Source organism: Carettochelys insculpta, chromosome 2, assembly GCF_033958435.1.
Source record: "Carettochelys insculpta isolate YL-2023 chromosome 2, ASM3395843v1, whole genome shotgun sequence".
Classification (NCBI taxonomy): Eukaryota; Metazoa; Chordata; order Testudines; family Carettochelyidae; genus Carettochelys; species Carettochelys insculpta.
Window position 1 is genome coordinate 195,856,464 of NC_134138.1, and position 21,447 is coordinate 195,877,910.

The 21,447-nt window shown below is 45.6% G+C and overlaps 2 protein-coding genes across 2 annotated transcripts in view; both read right to left on the minus strand.

Annotated features, from left to right (window-relative positions):
* Positions 1-39: 39 nt before the first annotated feature.
* TGM4 (transglutaminase 4) lies at positions 40-19,735 on the minus strand. The gene is made up of 13 exons (XM_074986089.1): positions 19,653-19,735; positions 19,180-19,286; positions 18,523-18,652; positions 17,520-17,638; positions 15,289-15,396; positions 14,149-14,323; positions 13,878-14,016; positions 10,867-10,970; positions 8,663-8,914; positions 6,290-6,592; positions 3,622-3,791; positions 1,715-1,851; positions 40-832 (listed from the first exon to the last, which is right to left on the minus strand). Exons 2-13 carry the CDS (start codon positions 19,273-19,275, stop codon positions 691-693), a joined length of 1,875 nt encoding a protein of 624 aa, XP_074842190.1. The 5' UTR covers positions 19,276-19,286; positions 19,653-19,735; the 3' UTR covers positions 40-690.
* The window catches only part of TMEM42 (transmembrane protein 42), a 40,884-nt gene continuing 39,168 nt past the window's right edge, over positions 19,732-21,447 (minus strand). Inside the window, exon 5 of the transcript XR_012644228.1 lies at positions 19,732-19,844. The gene's annotated coding sequence lies outside the window, so the exon portion shown is untranslated. The remainder of the gene's footprint in view (positions 19,845-21,447) is intronic.

The following is a 21,447-nucleotide window of genomic DNA, read 5'->3' on the forward strand; positions in this document are numbered from 1 at the left end:
TGGGTACTAAGATGCAATAACAGTTACAGGACATGAAAGTAACAAAGTTTATTGTCATGAAAGAGGCAAATGCAAATTACAAATCTGCTCAATTTACCAACAGATAACAAGAGGCCCAGTTTAGATGACCTCTTCCTGGTGATCCTGTATTGGGTGGTTTCTTTAAGAGAAGTTACGAGGGGCAGGATGCTACAGTGAACACAACAATGCATGATATTGCCAGTCTGGTAACAGTGATACAGCACAATTCAGCCCATGCATGGAGGCAAACATGGAACACTAAAATGAGCATGACAGTGACTGATAAGTAACCATTTCTTTACACAGTGCAGGAATTTAAAAAGTCAAAACCACATACAGCTACTTATGGCATTATCACTACATAGAGCTGCTGAGTATAACAGGAAAAGCTAACTTCAGTTTCCACTTTCTCAAAACAAGCCCTTAGTCATCACAAGCCGACAAATTCATACATGTGAGAAAAGTTTAACAATCTTTTAAAATCCCCATTAATTACATGCAAAGCAAGTGTGCCCTAAAACCACTTCATTTCCCTTATCTTAATGTTGGCCTCTCCTGTTTTAATCTATAATCCACTAAGCAAGGAGACAAGAAGTACCAGTGATATCCATCTCTAGTACATATTCAGTAAGACTAAGACTAACACCATTAAGATACTCAGTAATTCTCCTAGGTGGTGATGGTAATCATCTTTTCCACAGTTACAGCTTTGACTTGGTTAGAGGTCAGTTTGGCTATAATTTTCTTCTCTCCGGTTTTATTTGGAGTACATATTATTTGGGATTTAGTGATTTTACCAGGCATTATATCCCTAAGGAGAAGAGGGGGACAAGACTGTTAAAAACACAACATTGTACGTATTCATAGTTTTCTAACCGTATTTTTGCCAATGCGCTATAGCGTTCATAATTTGCATGGAGCTGCTAGTTCCTGCTGCCTGAGCTCAAAGTGCAGCTAACAAAAATTCTATTGACGAAGGGGGGGAATGAACCAATGAGCTAGTTGGTGAGTAGGAAGTAGATCCAAAAAGGGACTTTGGCAGCTAAGGTGGCAGTTATGTGACAAAGACCAACATTTAGGCCTTGCTGAGATCTGCATAACACTCTGGCTATGTCCACACTTTGAAGGGGGCATGGTAATCCAGGATGATGGGAGATTACTAATGAAGTGCTGCGATGATTATGCAGCACTTCATTAGGCTAATTCTCCCTGCCCCCAATCCCCCCAGCAACTTTTAAGTGCCGGCATGCTGTGTAGCCACAGGCACTTCTAAGTGCCTTTACTCCCCAAAATTTTGTGTGGACATGCATAGCCTAGCTGTATATAACCCAACACAGCAGTCTGCTAAGCAGAGACAAAACTGCGTGTGGCTTTGAACCTGCTTGCACAAGTCTGACTAGTCCCACTAAACCCGGGGTGCCCAACATGCGGCTATTTGAGTGCAGCTAGTTGGCTTGAACAATCAATATGTTTTCAGAATAATGTGGCTAATTTGCTATAGCAGTAGCCATTATAGTAGCTACTACTACTTCAGGACTGGTTGGACACCAGGTCAGTAAACTTTACAAAGGCAACGTCACGTATTAGTGGCTGTTCCTAATTGTTTCTTTTGAAGTACAATTTCTAAAGGCATTAGAAACGCTGCATTAACCTAAAATGCATAGTACCATAATTATCTTAAGTGTAAACTCACCCTTGGTAAATTGTTTCCATCTTAAAAAGGCCCAGTCCTTCTATGTGCAATTCACATTTTTGCAAGGGAATGGACAAGGTATTTTTAAAGATAAAGGAGCACGTAAACTCTTCATTAATTTTTGCAGTTGCCAGCATCTGCAAAAGAAAAAAGATTACAGAGGTACCAATCCAGTACATCCGTGTAGGAAAAAAGCAGACTAGAAACTGTCTATGACAGAGTGCATTAAAAAAGAAATGGACCATGAGAAAAATCTCATCTTATTGAAAAAGACAAAGAGCTGAGGTCAGAGAGTTAATAAAAACCAGAGATGATATATGGTCATCTGGTCCAGTTCTCTGCCGAGATAAAAAATTTTTTCCAAAAAGTCTCCAGGGCTTTGTATGCTCCAGTTTTAAATGACTCAAACAATGTAGTTTCCAGCACTTTTTTGTAGCTTTTGACAGGAAATAGTCTCTAAAATGTAACCCAAAAGTTAATTTGCTCAGTTTCATTCCATGCCCACTCATTATTGCTGCACCTTCTCCTTTCACTCCTGAGTGTTTATAGCCAGGATCCTGATTCTCATGACCATCTTATCTGTTATTGGGACCAAAAAATCTGCTATTTTTTTCCTCTGTTGTCATTCTCTCCAGTTATTTAGACTTATTTGGCCTCTGAATTCTCCCCAATTTAATATCTTTTTTGAAATAAAGGGCCCAGTGACAGAGCTGGGCCCAAACCAAACTACCCAATTTGAACACCCCCCTTCCCCCAAGACCTTAGTATCTGATCTATGCCAGGAATGTACGTTGGTATATCTCCCTCTCTCTAGGGTGTGAAAAAGCCATTCTGCTAAGAGACATTGCTATGGTACACTATCCCCTGGCGCAGCTACTGCTAGGTCGATGAAAGAGACTACTGCTTCTCAGGGATGTAGATAGGTTATATCTACATGGAAGTCTAAAACTGGTGCCACTGTAGCAAGTCAGGTGTAGACATATCCTGAAACAAGATTTTAATTTTCTGATTACTCTTCCATGTGACCATGGCCAAACCAGAACTCACAATCTAGACACTGGACTGTTCTTTTGACTCTGAAGAGCAGGCCAGGGCTGGAGGGTTTGTCTAGACTGCAAACCCAGGCCCAGATTATGAACCCCAGGCTTATCGCTACCTGTAAATAAACATAACTTTCTCGGAGTCATCTCACCAGTCTTGTGCTGGGCGAGCCTACCGCATCCTTAGTATCTGAGGTGAAACTTCCGTGATTCCAGTCTGTATTTGGTGTTATGTTACATGCCCTAAAGCAGGCGTGTCCAGGCCCTGGACAGCTAGTAATGCGGCCCCACAAGATCATAAACGTTTAACATTATTATGTGATTTATATACATTAACTATATTATATATTTTATATGCGGCCCAAGACAATTCCTCTTCACTCAACGCGGCCCAGGCAAGCCAAAAGGTTGGACACCCATGCCCTAGAGTGCTGGCTTTTTTTTTTTTTTTAATTTCACTTCAAACGCCCATCTCATTTGTTGTCCTATATAATCCTAACTGTGCTGGTTTTTGGCTTGTTTCTCCCCATTACTGCTTTCCTGTTAAGTTCTAGGGCCTTAAAACGCAGTCTGTCCTTCACTAGATTTCCTCCCCTGCATGGTTAGCTGACTAGCAGCAATACCATGCTGAGAAGTGCTTTCCTTCATGTAGTTCAGGTGAACTATTAGGGCAGAAAGACTATATAAAGTAGGCTTCTGTGCCCTTATTTTGGACACCATCTGGATGCTGAGGTCTCACTAACAATCCGTCTTGCTAACCACCATGCTAGCTGGACTTATTTACCTAGCCATCCAACCACAGGTATGTCCCTACCACCCACCAGAAGGATATCTATTCATGGCTTTGCCAATCATTTAAGTTCTCACCTCCACCTTGAGAGGGGGATACTGGAACATTACAGTAAGTTCCTCAGTGAGCTTTTCACCCGTTTCCAGAATCTCAGCAATAATATTGACTTTTATGAGCAGTTCATTCTCAACAGATGTTACAGTCTTTAGATATGAATCAGCAGCTACATCCAGAGGGAGCTGGATAACTGGACCAACAATGAATTAAAAAAGAAAGACACATTAACAGTGCAGCATTTTCTGTACACAATGACAGAAGATTGAAGCTGAAAGTCAGTTGATCTTCCTATGTCTATGCTACACAGCTATTGAACTGATGTGCTGCAGAACTTAAATTATGGACTGTTTTGCTTCTGCTTTAACGTGAATGCCACACGGGCAGAAGGTGAATTATCGGCAGAGACAGAGGGTTAAAACTTGCCCAGAAAGGAGCAGCTGCAGTTACTAAACCAGCCACAGTTAGGATTAAGGAATGCAACTCCAAAGGGAGCTCCAGCCAGGCCTCTGAACAGTAACGGCAAGGCCTATATGAGTGAGAACTAGGGATATGAAGCCCCGCCATAGGAGAAAAGCTCTAGTGAGCAATATATGCTTGACAAGGGAAAATTCCGTCCCATATGAACTCTCTTGGCACCAGCATTCAGCACTAGTTATAGCACCATTTTGTCACTCAGGAGGAGTTTGATAGAATGGATTATGAAGTGCTTAGGTGCATCTGGGTTATTTCCACTTCTTTGCCAGAGGCACCTAAGGTATCAATTATGATTATGTAGAGTCCTCCTCTTAAACTTTATATTTATTTATAATTTTCTGGAAAACTTAGTGCTTGCAAAAACCCCCCCAGATGTGACTTGCAGGAGGCTGAACTCTATTTCGTCACAAAACCGCTGTCCAACTAATCTTCAAAGTTCCTGTCCTCACCTTTCAGGCAGCAACTCATGTAGCAACCCCCCACCCTGCCTAGTAGCAGAGCTAGTGTCCCGTCCCATCAGCTGTTTCAAACATGGTAACACTCACGAATCCCCAGAATTTAATGTCTTTTAGCGTGGACAGCTAATTCACTGAAGAGTCTTCCTGAGAGTGAATCATTTGTTGTTAATTATTCATCAGCCACTCATCTCCTGTTTTAAGTCGTTTCAGTCATCTAAGCCAAGGGTCAGAAAGTCTCATGTGGCCCCTCACCCAGTGACACACAATGAGTAACATTCTTCGAGCCACGTGTGTGTGGGCATGATCTGTTGACAGGTTTTGTCGGAAGATCTCTTCGGATGGTAACGTTTGTCGGCAGATTGGTGTAGTGTAGACGTCGTCTAGCTGTATATGTTGAAGACACCAACACGGCAGGCTGCTACACAGAGACATGCATTGTGTGGCTTTGAACCTGCTCGCACAAGTCTGACTAGTTTCAACAGACACATGGTCTCCAACACACTAGCCACATGCGGCTGTTTGGCCAGCTGAGTGAAGCTAGTTGGCTTGAACAATCAACATGTTTTCAGAATAACGTGGCTGGTTTGCTATAGCAGTAGCCATTAAAATGGCTGCTGCTTCAGAACTGGTTGGGCACCATGGCAGTAAGCTTTACAAAGGCAAACGGCTTCAGCAAACAGGTCACGAGCAGCTCATCATCGGAACGTAGTCTGAGTAAAATATTCTGCAAATAACAGCCAAGAGAGAGGCCCCATTTGCAGAAACCCCAAATCAGCTCATCAAAAACTTCGACACACCACGAGTGGGTTTATATTCACAACCCCTAATGCTCATACCACCAAAAGGCCAACAAACGTTCGCTTCCAAAGTCTGCAAATTGGTGTGTTGGTTTTAGTGCTGCTGACAGACCGGCTGACAGGAGGCAAAGGGGGCAGTTGCCCCCAGGACTGACATTGCAAAGGGGCCCAGAGCTCTGGCTGCCGCTGTTGCTACTTTGAAGCCCAGGCCCCTTTGAAGTGCCACGGCAGCGCTGCTCTGGCTGCATGTGGCTGTGGAAGGGTGGAGCCCAGTGCTGTGGTCTGGACAACAGTGAGAGCTAACTGCCCTTGATTCCGCACCTTTTGCATTTGGCCACGCCCCTTCCAGGGTGCCGAGCTGGGCCCCCTTCCCACCTCGGCCCAGGGTCCATGGTGGCTGTTAGCACCACTGGTTGACACTCATTCTCTGGGACCTCGAGTGTAGTCAGCAAACTTATTTCCAGGAATCAAAAGAATTTAAAGTTTCTTACAGGTACTGTCCTATTGCAACCCGGGTCCCTACCAGCTCTTTAAATAGCTCCCCACTGGCTTTTGCTGCAGCTCAGCCAGCTCTTGCTGGAGGCATGCAGCAGGGTGCACCTGCTTACCTTCATCTCTGCTTATGTCACACAGGCAACCAAAGAGTCATCAAATGAAATGCAAATATTTCATCTTCCAAACTCTGAGAGCATCTTATTTGTTCTGCATTTGAACAGAACCTAGAACCAGGGGTTGTCATCCAACACTGTGGTTCTAGCCACTTCCCTGGCATAAACAAATAATGATAATAATTATACAGACTCATCCCTGCATAAATCCCTCTTTCCTGTGCCGTAAACATCCTCAGACCATAGGTGCTCATGTACCTGTGTTGGTTCACATCCCTACACTAGCTCTCTTGAAGACACACAAGTATCAGAAGAGACAGCACACAGGATATGACAGATTCATGGACCCACCAGGCTTTCCTGCCGTCTGGACCGTCTGTTTAATGGAGCCGAGATTGGCCTCTATCTTCCCAGTATAGGACTGCAGCTGGCAGGAAGCATTCACATTGATCGTCCACGCCCCAGCAGAAGTGTTGCGTATGATGATGTTCAGATTAATGGGCTTGCCCAGCCACATCTCTTTTTCTCCCTCTACCTCCAGTTGAAGCCCAGCTTGGAAGGGTGGGAGAGGAGCTGGGCTCTCACAAACTCCCAAGTGTAAAGCATTCAGATAGGAGCAGGCCTTTTCCATGGCCTTCCTTTCCTCTGGAGAGCCTGAACACCAGGAAAAGGCCAAGCAAGTGAAAGTTATAATAAGTCATCTGCATTCCAATATCCTCAATCTGGTCCCAACTTTTTACCTTTTATCTTTATGCTAATACATAGCAAGCACAGCAGGTTCTGTTCCCAGCACTGGGAAATCAGGACCAGGAGGTAGACTTCTCTGTTCTCCACAGGAGTTAAACCGTGCCAGATGTTAAAAATGACGAGTAATTTTTTTGGTTGCCATTTTGGAACACCTGAAAGGACCCTGGCTCTTTGGAAGGTAGGTGCTCAGCACTGCCTGCAGTCTACTGCTCAAGTTGGACACCCCCCAAAAAAGCAACTACATCTCTTTTGAAAACTTGGGCTACCCAGTTTACACATCTCCAGGGTGAGGGATGATGACTGAGAGTCAATATCAATATATGTCTGGCCAAAAACTACACTAACAGGCTGTGTCTGCACTAGCTCCCAACTTCGAAGGGAGCATGGTAAGTAGGGCGTCAGGAGATTACTAATGCAGTGCTGTGGTGCATATGCTGCTCTTCATTGAGCTAATTCTCCCCCACGGCAACTTCAAATCAGTAAACTTCAAATCGCCAGCTTGTGTGTAGCCACGGCTAACCTGCCAGTACGTCTAAGTGCCTGCGCTACTTCGAAGTCCCTTTACTCCTCAAAACTTCGAAGTTGGGAGCTACTGTAAACACAGCCGAAGTGTTCCAAAGAGCTATGTATATACAGAATGGATCTTGGAGGGAGTTCAAATATTCCAGGATTCTGTTTACAAGAATCAACTAGCACTAAGACCTAAGATTGCAAGAACTGAGGAGACATAACCGTATCTAAAATACCTATATTGGAAGACTGGTGGTGAGAAACTGTAAGGTTGCCATATAAGAAGAGGACACCCTTGACAAGTAGTGTATCTGTATCAGTGTCTACCAACACTCCCTCTCAGGGGTATTCTCTTTTTTCAAAGGTCAAATATCGTAATCCTAGAAGAAGGATCAAATGTGGATTCTAAATTAAATGCTTTTCTGCAACATTCCTTTGACTTCCCAATCTGGCTGATCCTCAGTTGAGAGGTTTTAACAGTCACTTCACAGAATCACAGGGCTGGAAGGGACCTCAGGAGGTCATCTAGTCCAGCCTCCTGCTTCAAGCAGGATCAACCCCCTACTAAGTCATTCCAGACAGGACCTTGTCCAGCCAGGACTTAAAAGCCTCAAGGGATGGAGAATCCACCACCTCTCTAGGCAACACATTCCAATGCTTCACCACCCGCCTGGTGAAGTAGTTTTTCCTAATATCTAACCTACACCTCTCCCTCTTCAACTTCAGACCATTACTCCTTGTTCTGCCATCTGACACCACTGAGAACAGTTTCTCACCCTCCTTTTTACAGCTCCCCTTCAGGAAGTTGAAGGCTGCTATTAAATTACCCCTAAGTCTTCTCTTCTGTAAACTAAACAAGCCCAAATCCCTCAGCCTATCCTCATAGGTCTTGTGCTCCAGACCCTTAATCATTTTTGTTGCCCTCCACTGAACCTACTCCAGCAAATCCACATCCTTTTTATACTGGGGGGGCCAAAACTGGACACAATATTCAAGATGTGGCCTCACCAGTGCCGAATAGAGGGGAATAACTACTTCTCTGCTCAGTTCGCTTACCCATAGCAAGTTTCTGGATATGTGGTAAAGGGGGGAGGGTCTGTTTCCCAAAATATGATACAATTTGCAGACAGAATAAGATAAGAAATGGAGCAATTTTGGATAATGCAGAACTGCTGAATCTGTTGGGCCTACTTGTGATTTGCATGTTTGCTACAACTTCTTACTAAAAAGCAGCCAGGAGGTGTCACTGCAGACACAAAAGTACTCATACACCAACTTCCTGATTCCCTCACTTGTTCCTGCATATACTTTGCTGAGCGGTGACACGCTTTACATGTGCATTGCTAAAGCAGCCGATTGGATTTCCACACTGATAAAGCTTGTGACTCCGCTAGTGTCTGCAGAAAATCACACAACCGACAGTCTCATCTTCTACAGGAGGATGGAAAGATTTTGACTATCAGTCACCTTCTGGGAACTTGTACTGTTCGGTAATGTCTTCCCTCTCATTCTTCCCAACAGCCTTGGTGCTGATACTCTTCCCAATGGCCTTGGTCTCCTCATGCAGTTTGACAAATTTCTGCTTGTCATTCATGCTCTGCACGAGCCAGAAGACCCTGTCGGCGTTCACCTCAGCAAACACAAACTTGGAGTCATACAGCAAATAGACTTCTCCACTTCTGATGGCTTTTAGTGGACAAGGGCCGCACTGGTAAATACCTAAAGAATAGGCTGAATGTTACTTGCTTTTCACATGTACAGTATTAAGCCAGGCTTATTTTTCTCATTTTCCTTGGTCATCATATACACATAATAGCCCTGACTTCCCGCCACCCTGGTAACTGAAACTATTCCATGATGGTGCACCTGCTGTTTACCCTCGCAAAGCCCTACCAGACACTCAAAGGAGTGGCTCCCTTCCCCTAGCTGATTCAGGATGAAAGGAATGGGATTTATCTTCCTTTCACCCCACTCACAGTGCATAGTGGGAGCACAGGAGGGATTTGGGTGCAGACAAGGTTCCTGAACTGTGGGCCACTGGACAGAGAGCTCGACTGAGCCTCGGGAGTCCTGAATTCTATTCCCAACTTTGCCAGTAACCTTGGGAAAAGCTCTGTGGCTCAAGTTCCCCTCTGTAAAATAGGGATAGTGATGCTAATTGCCTTTGTAAAGCCATTGAGATCTATTGATGAGAAGCCCCATGGAAGAGTTTTACTATTGTTTGAAATCTGAGTGTTGATTTTGCAAGGAACTTTTTCTAAAATAAAAAAAGGTCATTGGGAATAATGTCCCATAAGAACCAAAACAATTCAGGTTCAGTTCAGAGTAAACAGACACCTACTGGGGATGGCCTATACGGTGTCTGGTCCTGCCATGAGGGCAAGGGACTGGGCTCAATGACCTCTCAAGGTCCCTTCCAGTTCCAGTGTCCTATGATTAAGCCTTCTCCCAACTTGAACTTCCTATTATTCATTACACCCTCTCCTGTTCACTCACTCTGCAGTCCCCTAGGGCTTCATTAGATGATGTTTCTGTTCAGCCTCCTTACTCCGGAGTAGAGAGAGTGGATGAATAATCCCATTCTTATTTTGTCTGTCCTCTCTTGGTAGCCCTGGTTGCAAGTCGCAGCCCACCTGACACTGCTAAGTATCCCACCACATTCTAAGCAGGTTTTACAAAGCAGCAAATGATTCACCAAGCCTATAATCATGGCTGAGCACTTCCTGCAATGTGCTGAGCACCGCTGATTGTCATTGATGATAATGAGAGTTGACAGTGCCCAGCACCACCTGGTACTGCAGGATCAGGCCCTTCATATCTAGCTGCATGTGGTGGAGGTCAGCATATTTCAGTTGGCAGTAATTCTAGACCTTTATTTCAACTTGTCTGACTCCTGCTGTAGTTATGGTCCCAAAACCAAAATGACAAGGGGACTGCTCATTAAAGGGTCCCAGGCTATGTCTACACTAGCCAAAAACTTCGAAATGGCCATGCAAATAGCTATTTTGAAGTTTACTAATGAAGCACTGAAATACATATTCAGCGCCTCATTAGCATGCGGGCGGCCACGGCACTTCGAATTTGACGCGGCTTGCCGCCGCACGGCTCGTCCAGACGGGGCTCCTTTTCGAAAGGACCCCACCTACTTCAAAGTCCCCTTATTCCTATGAGCAGATGGGAATAAGGGGACTTTGAAGTAGGCGGGGTCCTTTTGAAAAGGAGCCCCATCAGGATGAGCCACATGGTGGCAAGCCGTGTCAATTTCGAAGTGCCACGGCCGCCTGCATGCTAATGAGGCGCTGAATATGTATTTCAGCGCTTCATTAGTAAACTTCGAAATGGCCATTTGCATGGCCATTTTGAAGTTTTGGGCTAGTGTAGACACGGCCCCAGTAACAGCTGCTATTGCATAGCCCAGTCCTTTGAAACCTGCTTTTTCTGTAGGATTTAGAGCTGTTTACTGATGGATGTTGGAAACAGACAGTACAGGCTGAAAAACATGTATCAATAGAATTTATGGAAGAATAAAAATAACACTTGTAGTGCTTGTAATCTGAGGATCTCAAACGTTGCCAACATTAAGCGTTTCGCTGAAAAAAAGACCATAATCTCCTTGTAAACTGCTCCCCACTCCCCCATTACAATAGATTCTCTTCGTTTATAAACCCTACCTTGACTTGGCTCCTGGGGGGTGGCATCGAGTGCCTGCCAGCCATCAAAGCCCAGGGGCATGTCTGGCCTTTTCATCCACACGTCATTCCACACGTGAAAATTCCTACGGGCAATTAGGTTGCTAGGTTAACAGCAAATCGGCTTGCCCCCTTCAATTTAATGAGCACATTCAGCCTGTCGGACCCAATAAGCCAAGTGACCCTACTCATCCCCCGAGAAAGTCATGGGCTCAGGTTTCTGCACTCATTCGTTTTGACAGCGGATGCACTTGTTTTAAAGAATGGGACAAAATCTGTATTTTTCTGTGCATTGCATTGTGAGAAAAGAGCTGTAAACCACTGCCAGAGTCGTACGGACATCTGTCTTTAACCGTCAGCTTGGGAAAACCTTACTCGCACTGCCATTTACTTTACACTGCAGCTTTGGCACTGTGCTGCTCAGCCTGGACCAGGGAGTCACATTCAGGCCTTTTAATTGTGAGGAGGGAACAAGGACGTTCACCTGAGCCAAATGAGACTCTCATCCAAAATCCCCTGGTTTTGGTCAAGAGAATCTTGCTATTTACTACAACAGGCTTTGGACTGGGCTGTGAATGAGGCCAGACTCCTAAACATGACCTTCCTCATTCACTATGCACCAGTTAGGGTTCTGATGCACACACACAGCAGCAGCTCCCTCGGCTCAGACTGTTGTTATAAGTACCCTTTCGTTATTTTAAAAATGTACCACCTGATCCAGTCTCCATCATAGGCAATGAAAGCCTTCCGTTGATTTAAAAGAGCATTGGCTTAGACCCTTACTGCACACGGGCAAGGGAAGGTATGATTTTCAAAGCCTCATACTGCAGCCAAGCCAACCCTGTGCTTCATCAGGTGACTTAAAATGCTTCTGTGGCCCAAGGGTTATTTCTATGACAAATGTTAAGCACTGGGCACCACAACCAAGCAGTAATTTTTTCCATCACAAGAAAGGGCTTTTTTTTTTCCCCCCTTCATTTTCTTCACTCATAAAGATGGTGGAAACACTTTTCTATGTGGTTTGTAGACAAATTCATCTTCAGAAAGGAGACCAAGCATCAATAATTTTACCTGGACAGGACACAAAAAACGCACAGTCCTGAAGTACCTTAGATTCTAACAAATTTATCAGGTTGTGAGCTTTCATGGGTAAGACTGGTGACCTAATAAATGTGTAGTCTCTAAGGTGCTACAGAGCTGCTTGTTATTTGTGAAGCTACAGAGTAACCCGGCTCCCCCTCTGAGGTTAAACAGAACAGAAAGATACGAGCAGATCAAAATAAGAGCTTAGAATGGAACTGCTTGGGAATCATTAGCTGCTGCTACGGTTCCAGATAAAACACAAACCCTGCTAGAAACCAAGTGGTACATTCAGCTCAGAAGCAGATGTAAGCTAGATCCAGCTAGTAGGAAGTGTGAAAATACCCTGGGTGTGCCCATGTAAATTAGTTTGCTTCTGGTGCCTTAGATTTGCTAGATTTTCAACTGATGAAGTAGTGTTTTGCTCATTGTAATCAACTGGATTGTTGTGGGGTCACAAATTAAGTTAATACTAAGTGCAGGAGTTGTGAAATATGATCACCAATGTTTGCAATTACTGTAGGAACAAAAAAAAAGAGTACATTTAAATGATTTCAAAGGAGGGAGACACTGAGGGAGACACTGTCAGCAGTGAAGAACATTGGATAAACAAGGGTTAAGAGGGGAATGCAAAACCCAAGCAGTAGACTACCTGGCTTCTAGGCATTAAGACTGGTTCAACCTGTTTTTCCCCAGACATTTAGATGTGAAGAAGACATTTAGATTTAAGAACCTAAAAGGAAACAGACACTGCCCAGCCCACTTGGGGTGGGACTTTTACTCATGGTTATGATTTATGAACTCTGTGGTGTTTTCTCAAATTAATGCCAAGTTACTTCCCTCCCTTTTACTAAACGCTTCTTTTCTACGATGTTTGCAAGTGGGGAAGCATTGCCTCTCAGAGGCTACGTCTACACGTGAACCCTACATCGAAGTAGCCTATTTCGATGTGGCGACATCGAAATAGGCTATTTCGATGAATAACGTCTACACGTCCTCCAGGGCTGGCAACGTCGATGTTCAACATCGAAATAGGTGCAGCGAGGGAACGTCTACACGCCACAGTAGCACACATTGAAATAAGGGTGCCAGGCACAGCTGCAGACAGGGTCACACGGCAGACTCAACAGCCAGCTGCTCCCTTAAAGGGCCCCTCCCAGACACACTTGCACTAAACACCACAAGATCCACAGAGCCGACAACAAGTTGCAGACCCTGTGCATGCAGCATGAATCCCCCGCTGCAGCAGCAGCAGCCAGAAGCCCTGGGCTAAGGGCTGCTGCACACGGTGACCATAGAGCCCCACACAGGCTGGAGAGGCAGCGTCTCTCAACCCCCCAGCTGATGGCTGCCATGGAGGACCCCACAACTTCGACGTTGCGGGACGCGGATCGTCTACACGGTCCCTACTTCGACGTTGAACGTCGAAGTAGGGCGCTATTCCGATCCCCTCATGAGGTTAGCGACTTTGACGTCTCGCCGCCTAACGTCGAAGTTAACTTCGAAATAGCGCCTGACGCGTGTAGCCACGACGGGCGCTATTTCGAAGTTAGTGCCGCTACTTCGAAGTAGCGTGCACGTGTAGACACAGCTAGAGAGACCCAGGACGGTGTGAGAATCTCCCAGATTACTGGATGGGGGCTCAAGTCAGCTGTGCATTGGATAGATGGAAAGGAACCCCTAGATATTAAACCCAGCCCTGGCTGCTCCTTGCTCACCTAGCAAAAGGGTTACACGAGTCTAACAAGGAAATGCCTACAAAAATATCCCAGCTTCCTCTTATTGTTCAGCTTCACATTCAAAATAATGGAGAAGTTGTAAAAGAAAAACCTCCTGGTGAACAGAAATACAAATTAAAGTTCTATGGGAAAGCTTGAGGAATGCAGGAATTATCTAGCATTCTTTGGAGTTACCAGACAGAATCTGATGTCATGTTATCCAGCTTTTCGCCTTTTTCATTCAGGTAGATGTCAACTTTCAGATTGACCTCAGTATCATGAGCTGAGACGAAGTTAGTTGTACTTCTGGCTGGAATCCCCAGGCAGCGCATGACTGAAAGACAGACCAATGAAACATCACTGGAAAAAGCTGTTCACAAAGTTCCCCAGGGCCAACTGCACTGGGTGCAGAAATATTTCCCCAGTGTTTGGTGTATCAGTAAAGATGGACGGGACCGAGGTTTACCTGTTGTAAGAACTCCAGAGAAAACCCAGCACTGGCCAAAACAGACAGATCTTTTTGTTTTGTAGTATTTCTGCAAAATTGGGGCACTTCCTATCCAGGCCAAGGGAGAGGTTCCACCAGTATAGGTACCTGACCAGTTCCCAAAAAGGACTCTTGCATCATCATTGGCATTAACCTACAATACAGAGAACAGAGAAAGCAAAGTCAGACCAGAGACCCAGGAGAACTCAGGCTGTCACAGAGATCCAGTCTGTGCCTGCCCTTCCTCTGAGCATGCTCTGTGGTTCTGGCAGTTACCAAATTGCCTTGCTATCATTAGCTGGTTTCCCTCAGCTACCAACCCATTTTCCTTCTGTAAGGCTCAGACAACCAGAGAGGAGGTGTAACTGCAGCTCAGAGGAGCTATTACTCAACGTCCACTTTGGAGCATAAGTCCTACTGCACTGAAAGGGGAACATATCAGATACAACAGCTGTTCTTCTAATTCTTGCCCCAGCTTCTCCATCAGCTGCAGAGAGCACAACTTCAGTGTAGCCGCATGCTGAGAGAGGACTGTCTGCATAATGCTGGAATGCTACATTGCAGCAGCCTTTTCCCTCTGCCACAGTTTCCTCAGACTTTGTCCTCCATATGAGTTATAACCCAACTTGATTTCAAATGAGCTTGTGATGGTATCTAAATGCTGGGGGTGGGGTGGGGGGTGAAGAGATTGAGATCAATCTATAGGTTGAACCTCTCTAATCCAGCACCCTCGGGACCTGACCGGTACCAAACAAGAGAATTTGCCAGACCACAGGAGGTCAATATTGTCTAGCCCATTACCAACACTTCCACTGCTTACTGGGCTCTTAGATGGCATTTAGGGGTAAATTACAGCTAAATAACAGCACAGAACTCTGAGAGTCAGCACTGGTGGCTGCAAACAAACTTTATGGGACCACGGAAAACTTGGCCACGTCCATGATAAGTGGTCATCTGGCTAACTAAAATCATTCCGGATTACAGACATTGCTGTATGAAAAAGTGCCAGACTTGAGAGGTTCAACCTGTACAAGCAGGGAAAGGGTAAGACAAACTGTCTTGCAGCAGCAAAACAAAAAGAAATGAGTCAATGGCAAGCCCTTTCTCAGCAAGACTCACCAAAGCAGACATGGCTCTGGATACAATCACAGGGTCTTTTCTAACATTTTGCTTGAGTTTACTTTTCTCCAGAAGATACATGCAGCAGTCCAAGATGTCTTCCTCAAACTGTTTTGGAGAGAAAAAACAAATGCCCACTTACTTGCTGCTCCAAATGCTAACTGCCTGATGCTGCGACTGAAAAATCTGAGTCTTCTTACAGCAACTAATCTACACGACTGAGATTAAACCTCCAGACGTTCTTTACTATGTCAAATGAATTTAGTGTCCATGAAAAGTATTGGATCGACTCCCATGGAGACTGAAGGCTGCCAGTTAGCTACAGAACAGGGTCCCATAGCTAGCCTGAAAAGAAATGGAAGAACCTCCTCTCAGGGGCAAGCATAGGTCAGTCAGTCTCCAGGCATTAATATATAGGGCCTGATTCAGCAAGCCTTACTCCTGTGAGCAGTCTAACTACATTAATAATCTCAGTAGAACTACTCAAGTGAGAAATAAAAGCTTGTGTGATGTAAAGGGTAGAATAAATAGGTCTACATATTGGAATCTAATTGTAGAGAGACAAGGAGCTGGCAGTAATATCTTTTATTGGACCAATGTCTGGAGGTGAGAAAGCCATGCATACACAGAGCTCTTCTTCAGTTCTCTGAGACTTTTCTCCCTCGTGGGGTCTGTGAGCCCAGGCTCCATCCTGAACCAGAACATCTACACTGCACTTTTATAGTCCTTGCAGCTCAAGCCCTGCAAGCCTGAGTCAGCTGACCCAAGCCATCCGCCACCATGTGTTTTATTGCTGGGTAAACATACCTACGGCTTTATTGTGTTTATTCGTTAACTGCATGAACATAGAATTCAAAAATACATGCTAGACTGAGAGAAGCAGAGATGAAGAAAAAGCTTTGATGTACAGCACACATAAGATTCCCCTCATGCTTTGCCCTGAATTATGAAGTAGCTCACTTCCCTACTCAGTCCCTGGTCAACCAGTATGGCTACATCTACACAACAGCGATCCTTCGACAGAAACTCTTCCAGAAGAGATCTTCCAAAAAAAAACCCTGCTTTTGAAAGAGTGTATCCACACATAAAAAAAATCTAAAGATCGATCCACTCTTTCAAAAGAGAGTATCCACACTGCCCCTGCTCTTTCAAAAGAACGGGCTGGGGAGTCAAAAGTGAGGGCTGCTCTTTCAAAAGAAGGGCCCAGGGAGTGTCTGCGTATACTTTTTTTTTGAAAGAATGTTTCAGAAAAAAGGCGCTCTTCCCTCATCCAGGAGAGGAAGAGGGCCGCCAGAAAAAGGGCCATGCTCTTTCGAATTCAGATTAAAACAGCGCATTTTGTGTGCTGCCACACCACGGGTTTTTTTGAAAAGGCCCAACTTTTCCAAAAAAAAATTGGTAGTGTAGACGCAGCCACTGTGTGTAAATTACATGATGAGGTCTTTAGACCAGTTGGGGCCAAGTTCTCCCCTTTCTTACGCTGCTATACCAGTACAGAGAATCAGAGTTCTTATTTCTTAACACTCTCTGAAAAGCATTGCAACATTAATAACAACCACTTTTTAAATCGAATCTATCCTTAGGATTTTATACTATCTCCAATCCTGGCAATATCTGAGTGCCTACCATGCTAAATCAACAGCAACAGCAAAGTCCTTAGTGGACTTCATGGAGACTCTGCCATGTCTCTCCTTTCAGGATAAATAACTCTGCTTGGATTGGAAGTATTGATTTCTATTTTTTAGATTTCATTAGTCAGCCCTTTAAAACCAGATGTGGGGAGACTGTGGCTTGGTAGTAGGCTTTGAGTAGAAGGGTTGCCATGCTGTGAATGTCATTCATACAGTGAGGAGGCCTTTTGAAGAATAAGGTTTTCTACTATTTCCTTAAAATGGGCAGGCTCTGGATTTGCCTGATGTCCTCTGGGTTGGCTCCACAGCCACCTCTCCTCTTCCAAGAAGGCTTTGCCTCACAAGCTTCTTGTTGGAATTTGTGATCTGGCCATAAATTTATAAAACTCCATTCTCAGGCCCTGTATTACTTTAAACATATGAGTATTCCCATTGACATGAATAACATTACTCATGACCTCTAAATTATGTGTATGCTCACGTAGCTCCCTGAACTGTGGTCTCAATGACAGGTCCCATTAGGTGGAATAGCAGCTGCTTATGTTGAGCGAGAGATGGAGACAGAACTTGATCATGGCCATATTATTACAGCATTTTTACCTGTCCAAAATTCCAGGGTCTTCCAGATATATTTTGCACTGATCCAACATAGATGTAGCCTGTGTCACTGAGAACATATTCTAATCTTTCAGCATCATTAGGCATGAAAACTGTGTCAGCTGAAGAAAACACATGAACATGTTACTTGATTTTCATGCACTTGGTAGAAAACTTTTCAAAGGCCGAACAAATCATTTCTGTTCCTGAAACATACAGCTAGCAAAGTTTAGGATTAGTAGCACTGGTCGCATAACCCCACTTGGATTTAAATCCTGAACTTTCTTCCTTCTCTCTGCAAAGATAACAGACATTATTTCAAAATAACTTTACTAGTGTCTACACAGTGCAACCACTGTTTCAAAACAATTTTGAAATAGCAGTTGGCTTGTTTCAAAAAAAGTAAGCCTCATTCCGTGAGGAATAGTGCCTTTTTTGAAATAGGACCTAGGTAGACAGAGAATAAAGCCTATTTTGAAATAAGCCATAGTGCATCTAATGGCCCTGTTTCAAAATAGGCTGTGTGTGTGTAGATGCTCCATTTTGAAATAGCTGGGGATTATTTTGAAATGCATTTTGTGTGTAGCAGTGTTATTTTGAAATAAACTATTCTGGAATACCTCTTATTCTGGATAAAATATTCTGGAATAGTTTATTTTGAAATAACTCAGCTGTGTGGACATAGCCTATGAAATGGTAGAAAAGCCTTTTACTTGTTTGCAATGAACTGGACTATGAATAGTTACTCAGAAAAACAATGCCATTGGATAAAATGGGACCATTTGTGTGGGTAATGGAGCACCAATGGGAGTGAGGGATTCACAGCCAGGCCTCAGTCAGGAACATTTACTGTTACTGGCTGATGTTCTGTGGCTGGCAGAATTCGGCCTCGGTGTTTTAAAAAAGAAAGGAAGCAAGGAAGCCTAAAGGAGGCAAGAGGAAGGAACACACCACCTCCAACAGCAGCAGTCACTGGAACCCCTCACCACAAGGCCATTTCTATTACCTTCACACCAAGGGTTGAACAACACGTAGACAACTTTGTTCCCAGGATTATAAACCTGAGGCCCAGTTTTCACACTCAGAAAGTATTTTCCAACAGCTGCATCCACCGGACTGGTCACTGCTACCAGGCACTAAGCAAAGCACAAGGCAATTATCCATCACTCTGCTCCCTCTTCAGTGTGAACAAGTGTAGTACAAGGAACACTCTCCAATCTTACAGCGAACAACGCATCTAGTCAAGCCTGCGGCGTACGCTGAGGGGGGACAAGGAGGGGACGAGGACGAGGCAGCTGTCATAGAGAGACTGATGGAGCGATGAATTACACTGGCCGTGCACAGGCAGCAGAAGCCAATCTCGGAGCTCTGAGTACTCTCCCATCTCCCAATGAACCCCCCTTCCCATTTTGCAGACTCTTTTCCAGGCACAGAGAAGGGCTGAGCATGGTGTCCCTTGAAGCCTATTGACGCTCTTCCTCCTTGCATCCATCTGCCTCAGAGGGGGCCCCTAGGGAGTGACAAAAGTCTTCTTTCCCTTTCCCCAAGGCTCACTGTGGTCCCTGCTTCCACAGCCTTCTCAGGCCCTGCCCTGCCTAGAGCACCCAGGTCTGTGCAGCACCAAGCAGTCCTTTCTTTTGCCACTCAAATGAAATATGCATACCTCCCTCCCATTGGTCTTAGAGATGTTGGCACACCAGAACCGGGAATCCTGTCCAGACCTCAAGTTCATTGACACAAGGGTCTTGTTGGATACCATTGGTTTCTCACCTGGAAACAGACCAACGAAAAATACACAGGAGGAGTGAATCAGCATGGGATAAGACAACTTGGCCTAATGGTTAGAGCAGGTGTCCAGGAATCAGGAGTACAAGGTTCTATTTCCTGTCTCCATGCTTTGATCAATAATCTAGCTGCCAATCCAGGTCTGGAAGAAATTAAGTCTCCAATAAGATGGTATATTGTCAGATTGGCTGGGTGAATTATAGGACATCCAATCCTTCACCCTTCTCTGCAGCATTCAGCACTGGCTAGCGCTGAGAGCCAATACCATAGAAGTTTGTTTGGGCTAGTCTGTGTGCCCCAGACTACTGCATTAGTAGAAGTCTGGTGACAGCTGAAGAGTTGTGCCCTTACCAGTACTGAGCAGCAACACCACTTTGTCATCGTCTTTCAGCTCCCGGTCAAAGGTCAGCTTTAACCGAAACGCCTGCCCTCGTCTCACAATCAGACACGTCTTCTCATCATATTCCTCCGTGTGGTGAAGCTGGGCATTTTCTTTTTGAAGTAAATCAACTCCAAGGGTGTTCAGGCTGCTGGCTGGAGACACTGAGCCAGGATGGCGAAAAAGAAAGGGTTTGTTATTAAAATACTTGCGGAGGGGGGATTCCATTTGCGTTTACTATTTACAGTGCTAAGCAATGAGAACAGCTGAGCACAGCATCCATTTCTTTGTGGAACCCAGCTCCCAAGCCCACCTGCGCATATTTGATGAGTTAGTGCAAACAGCTTTTAAAGGGTTTTAGGGCTTACTCGCATTAGGACCCCAAGCAGTCCTCAGCCCCACCTTATCCAACCCCTCCCTGCCACCATGTTCAATAGTCAGTACTGCCATGCAAAGACTGAAGAACTAGAAATAACTGTGAAACAGAACAACCTGTAACTACCCAGTGCCCAGACCGAATGAAAAGTACAAAATACACTTACCTTAAATGCTTAAGATTCCTTCAGTTTAAGGTCTGACATCACTGGCAACACAGTATGCCCAAATCATAGCCACCAAGAGCCCAGCTCATCTGTCACCCAACCAGCACCAGGGAAAGGGCCCAAAAGTGGAGACAAAGTCGACTTCACACCACGTTTGCCTTGCCCAATCCGGGTGCCAATGTCAGGCTGCTTTGCCTTGGGCCTGGCTGCCAAACGCCCTGAGGTCATTTTCCAACAGCTGCCAGGACACAGAAGCACTCCACTCATGTCTCCATCCCCTCAGGAATGGCCCTCAATGTCCCCTGGGAGGGGTCCTGCTCGCATTACACAAGGTGTGCTGATGTTATGCCACATGGGAGTCCCTCATTATCTCAGGAGCGTCCCTCAGAGCATTAAAGGGACTGCAGTGCAGGAGGAACGGCACCCAGCTAACGTAACTGGCATCTAAACCGCCAACATGCAGCATCAGGACAGAGTAGAACCTCAGACCACCACACAGGCCTCCAGCACACAAATTAAACTTGCCCCTTCAGTTCTGCTTGCAGAGCGCCTCCTTTCTGGATGCGTAGGTGTAAGCGTTCATACCCTGGGGCAAAGGGCACTGGAGGCCTGGAAAAATATATAGCTACATTCACCTCTGGTGCCAAATGTATTGCGTTTAGCTGGCAATCACGCTGCTCGGCCTGCTGCTCCCCAGCACAGTGGAATGCTCTGCGACAAGGGTCCTGTGGCTGTGAGGGTAGTGCTGCTCCAGTGGCAACTCTTTCCAGAGGGAGGATCTGGGGCTGTGTGCTTGTTGGACGCGGGCTGGGACTCTGCAGACCAGCCCAAGCCTCCAACTGCTTCTCCAGCCAGCAGCTCATCTGGGGGGCAGCATCCTGGGGGCAGCCCCCAGCCTGCTGCTGTCCCTGCCGGCCTGCAGCTGCTCTATGGGGGAATGGTGCTCTGCAGGCTGGCCCCGACCTCCAGCTCGCTGCCCCACTCTGCAGCTGGACTGGCAGGCAGCACTATGGGGGCTACCCCTGGACTCCGGTGGCTCCCTCATTCTGCAGCTTGTTGTGGGGGGCACTCCAGGGGATGCAGGCTGTCTCGGGGGGGCAAGTTTCTGGGGGGCTACCCTGGGCTGCAGCACCACTCCCCCTTGTGGTCTGCAGGCTGGGGGGCAGGCTCCGGGGGCTGCCCCCTCCTCCAGCACTTCCACCTCCCTACATCCTGCAGGCTGTCC

Coding starts and splice junctions, on each gene's coding strand:
- TGM4 (XM_074986089.1), bottom strand. CDS start 19,275: ATGGTATCCAACAAGACCCTTGTGTCAATGAACTTGAGGTCTGGACAG. Junction 18,653..19,179: donor CTAAGACCAATGGGAGGGAG/GTATGCATATTT, acceptor TGCTTTGCTTAG/TGCCTGGTAGCAGTGACCAG. Junction 1,852..3,621: donor ATCCCCCTCTCAAGGTGGAG/GTGAGAACTTAA, acceptor TTTCTTTTGCAG/ATGCTGGCAACTGCAAAAAT.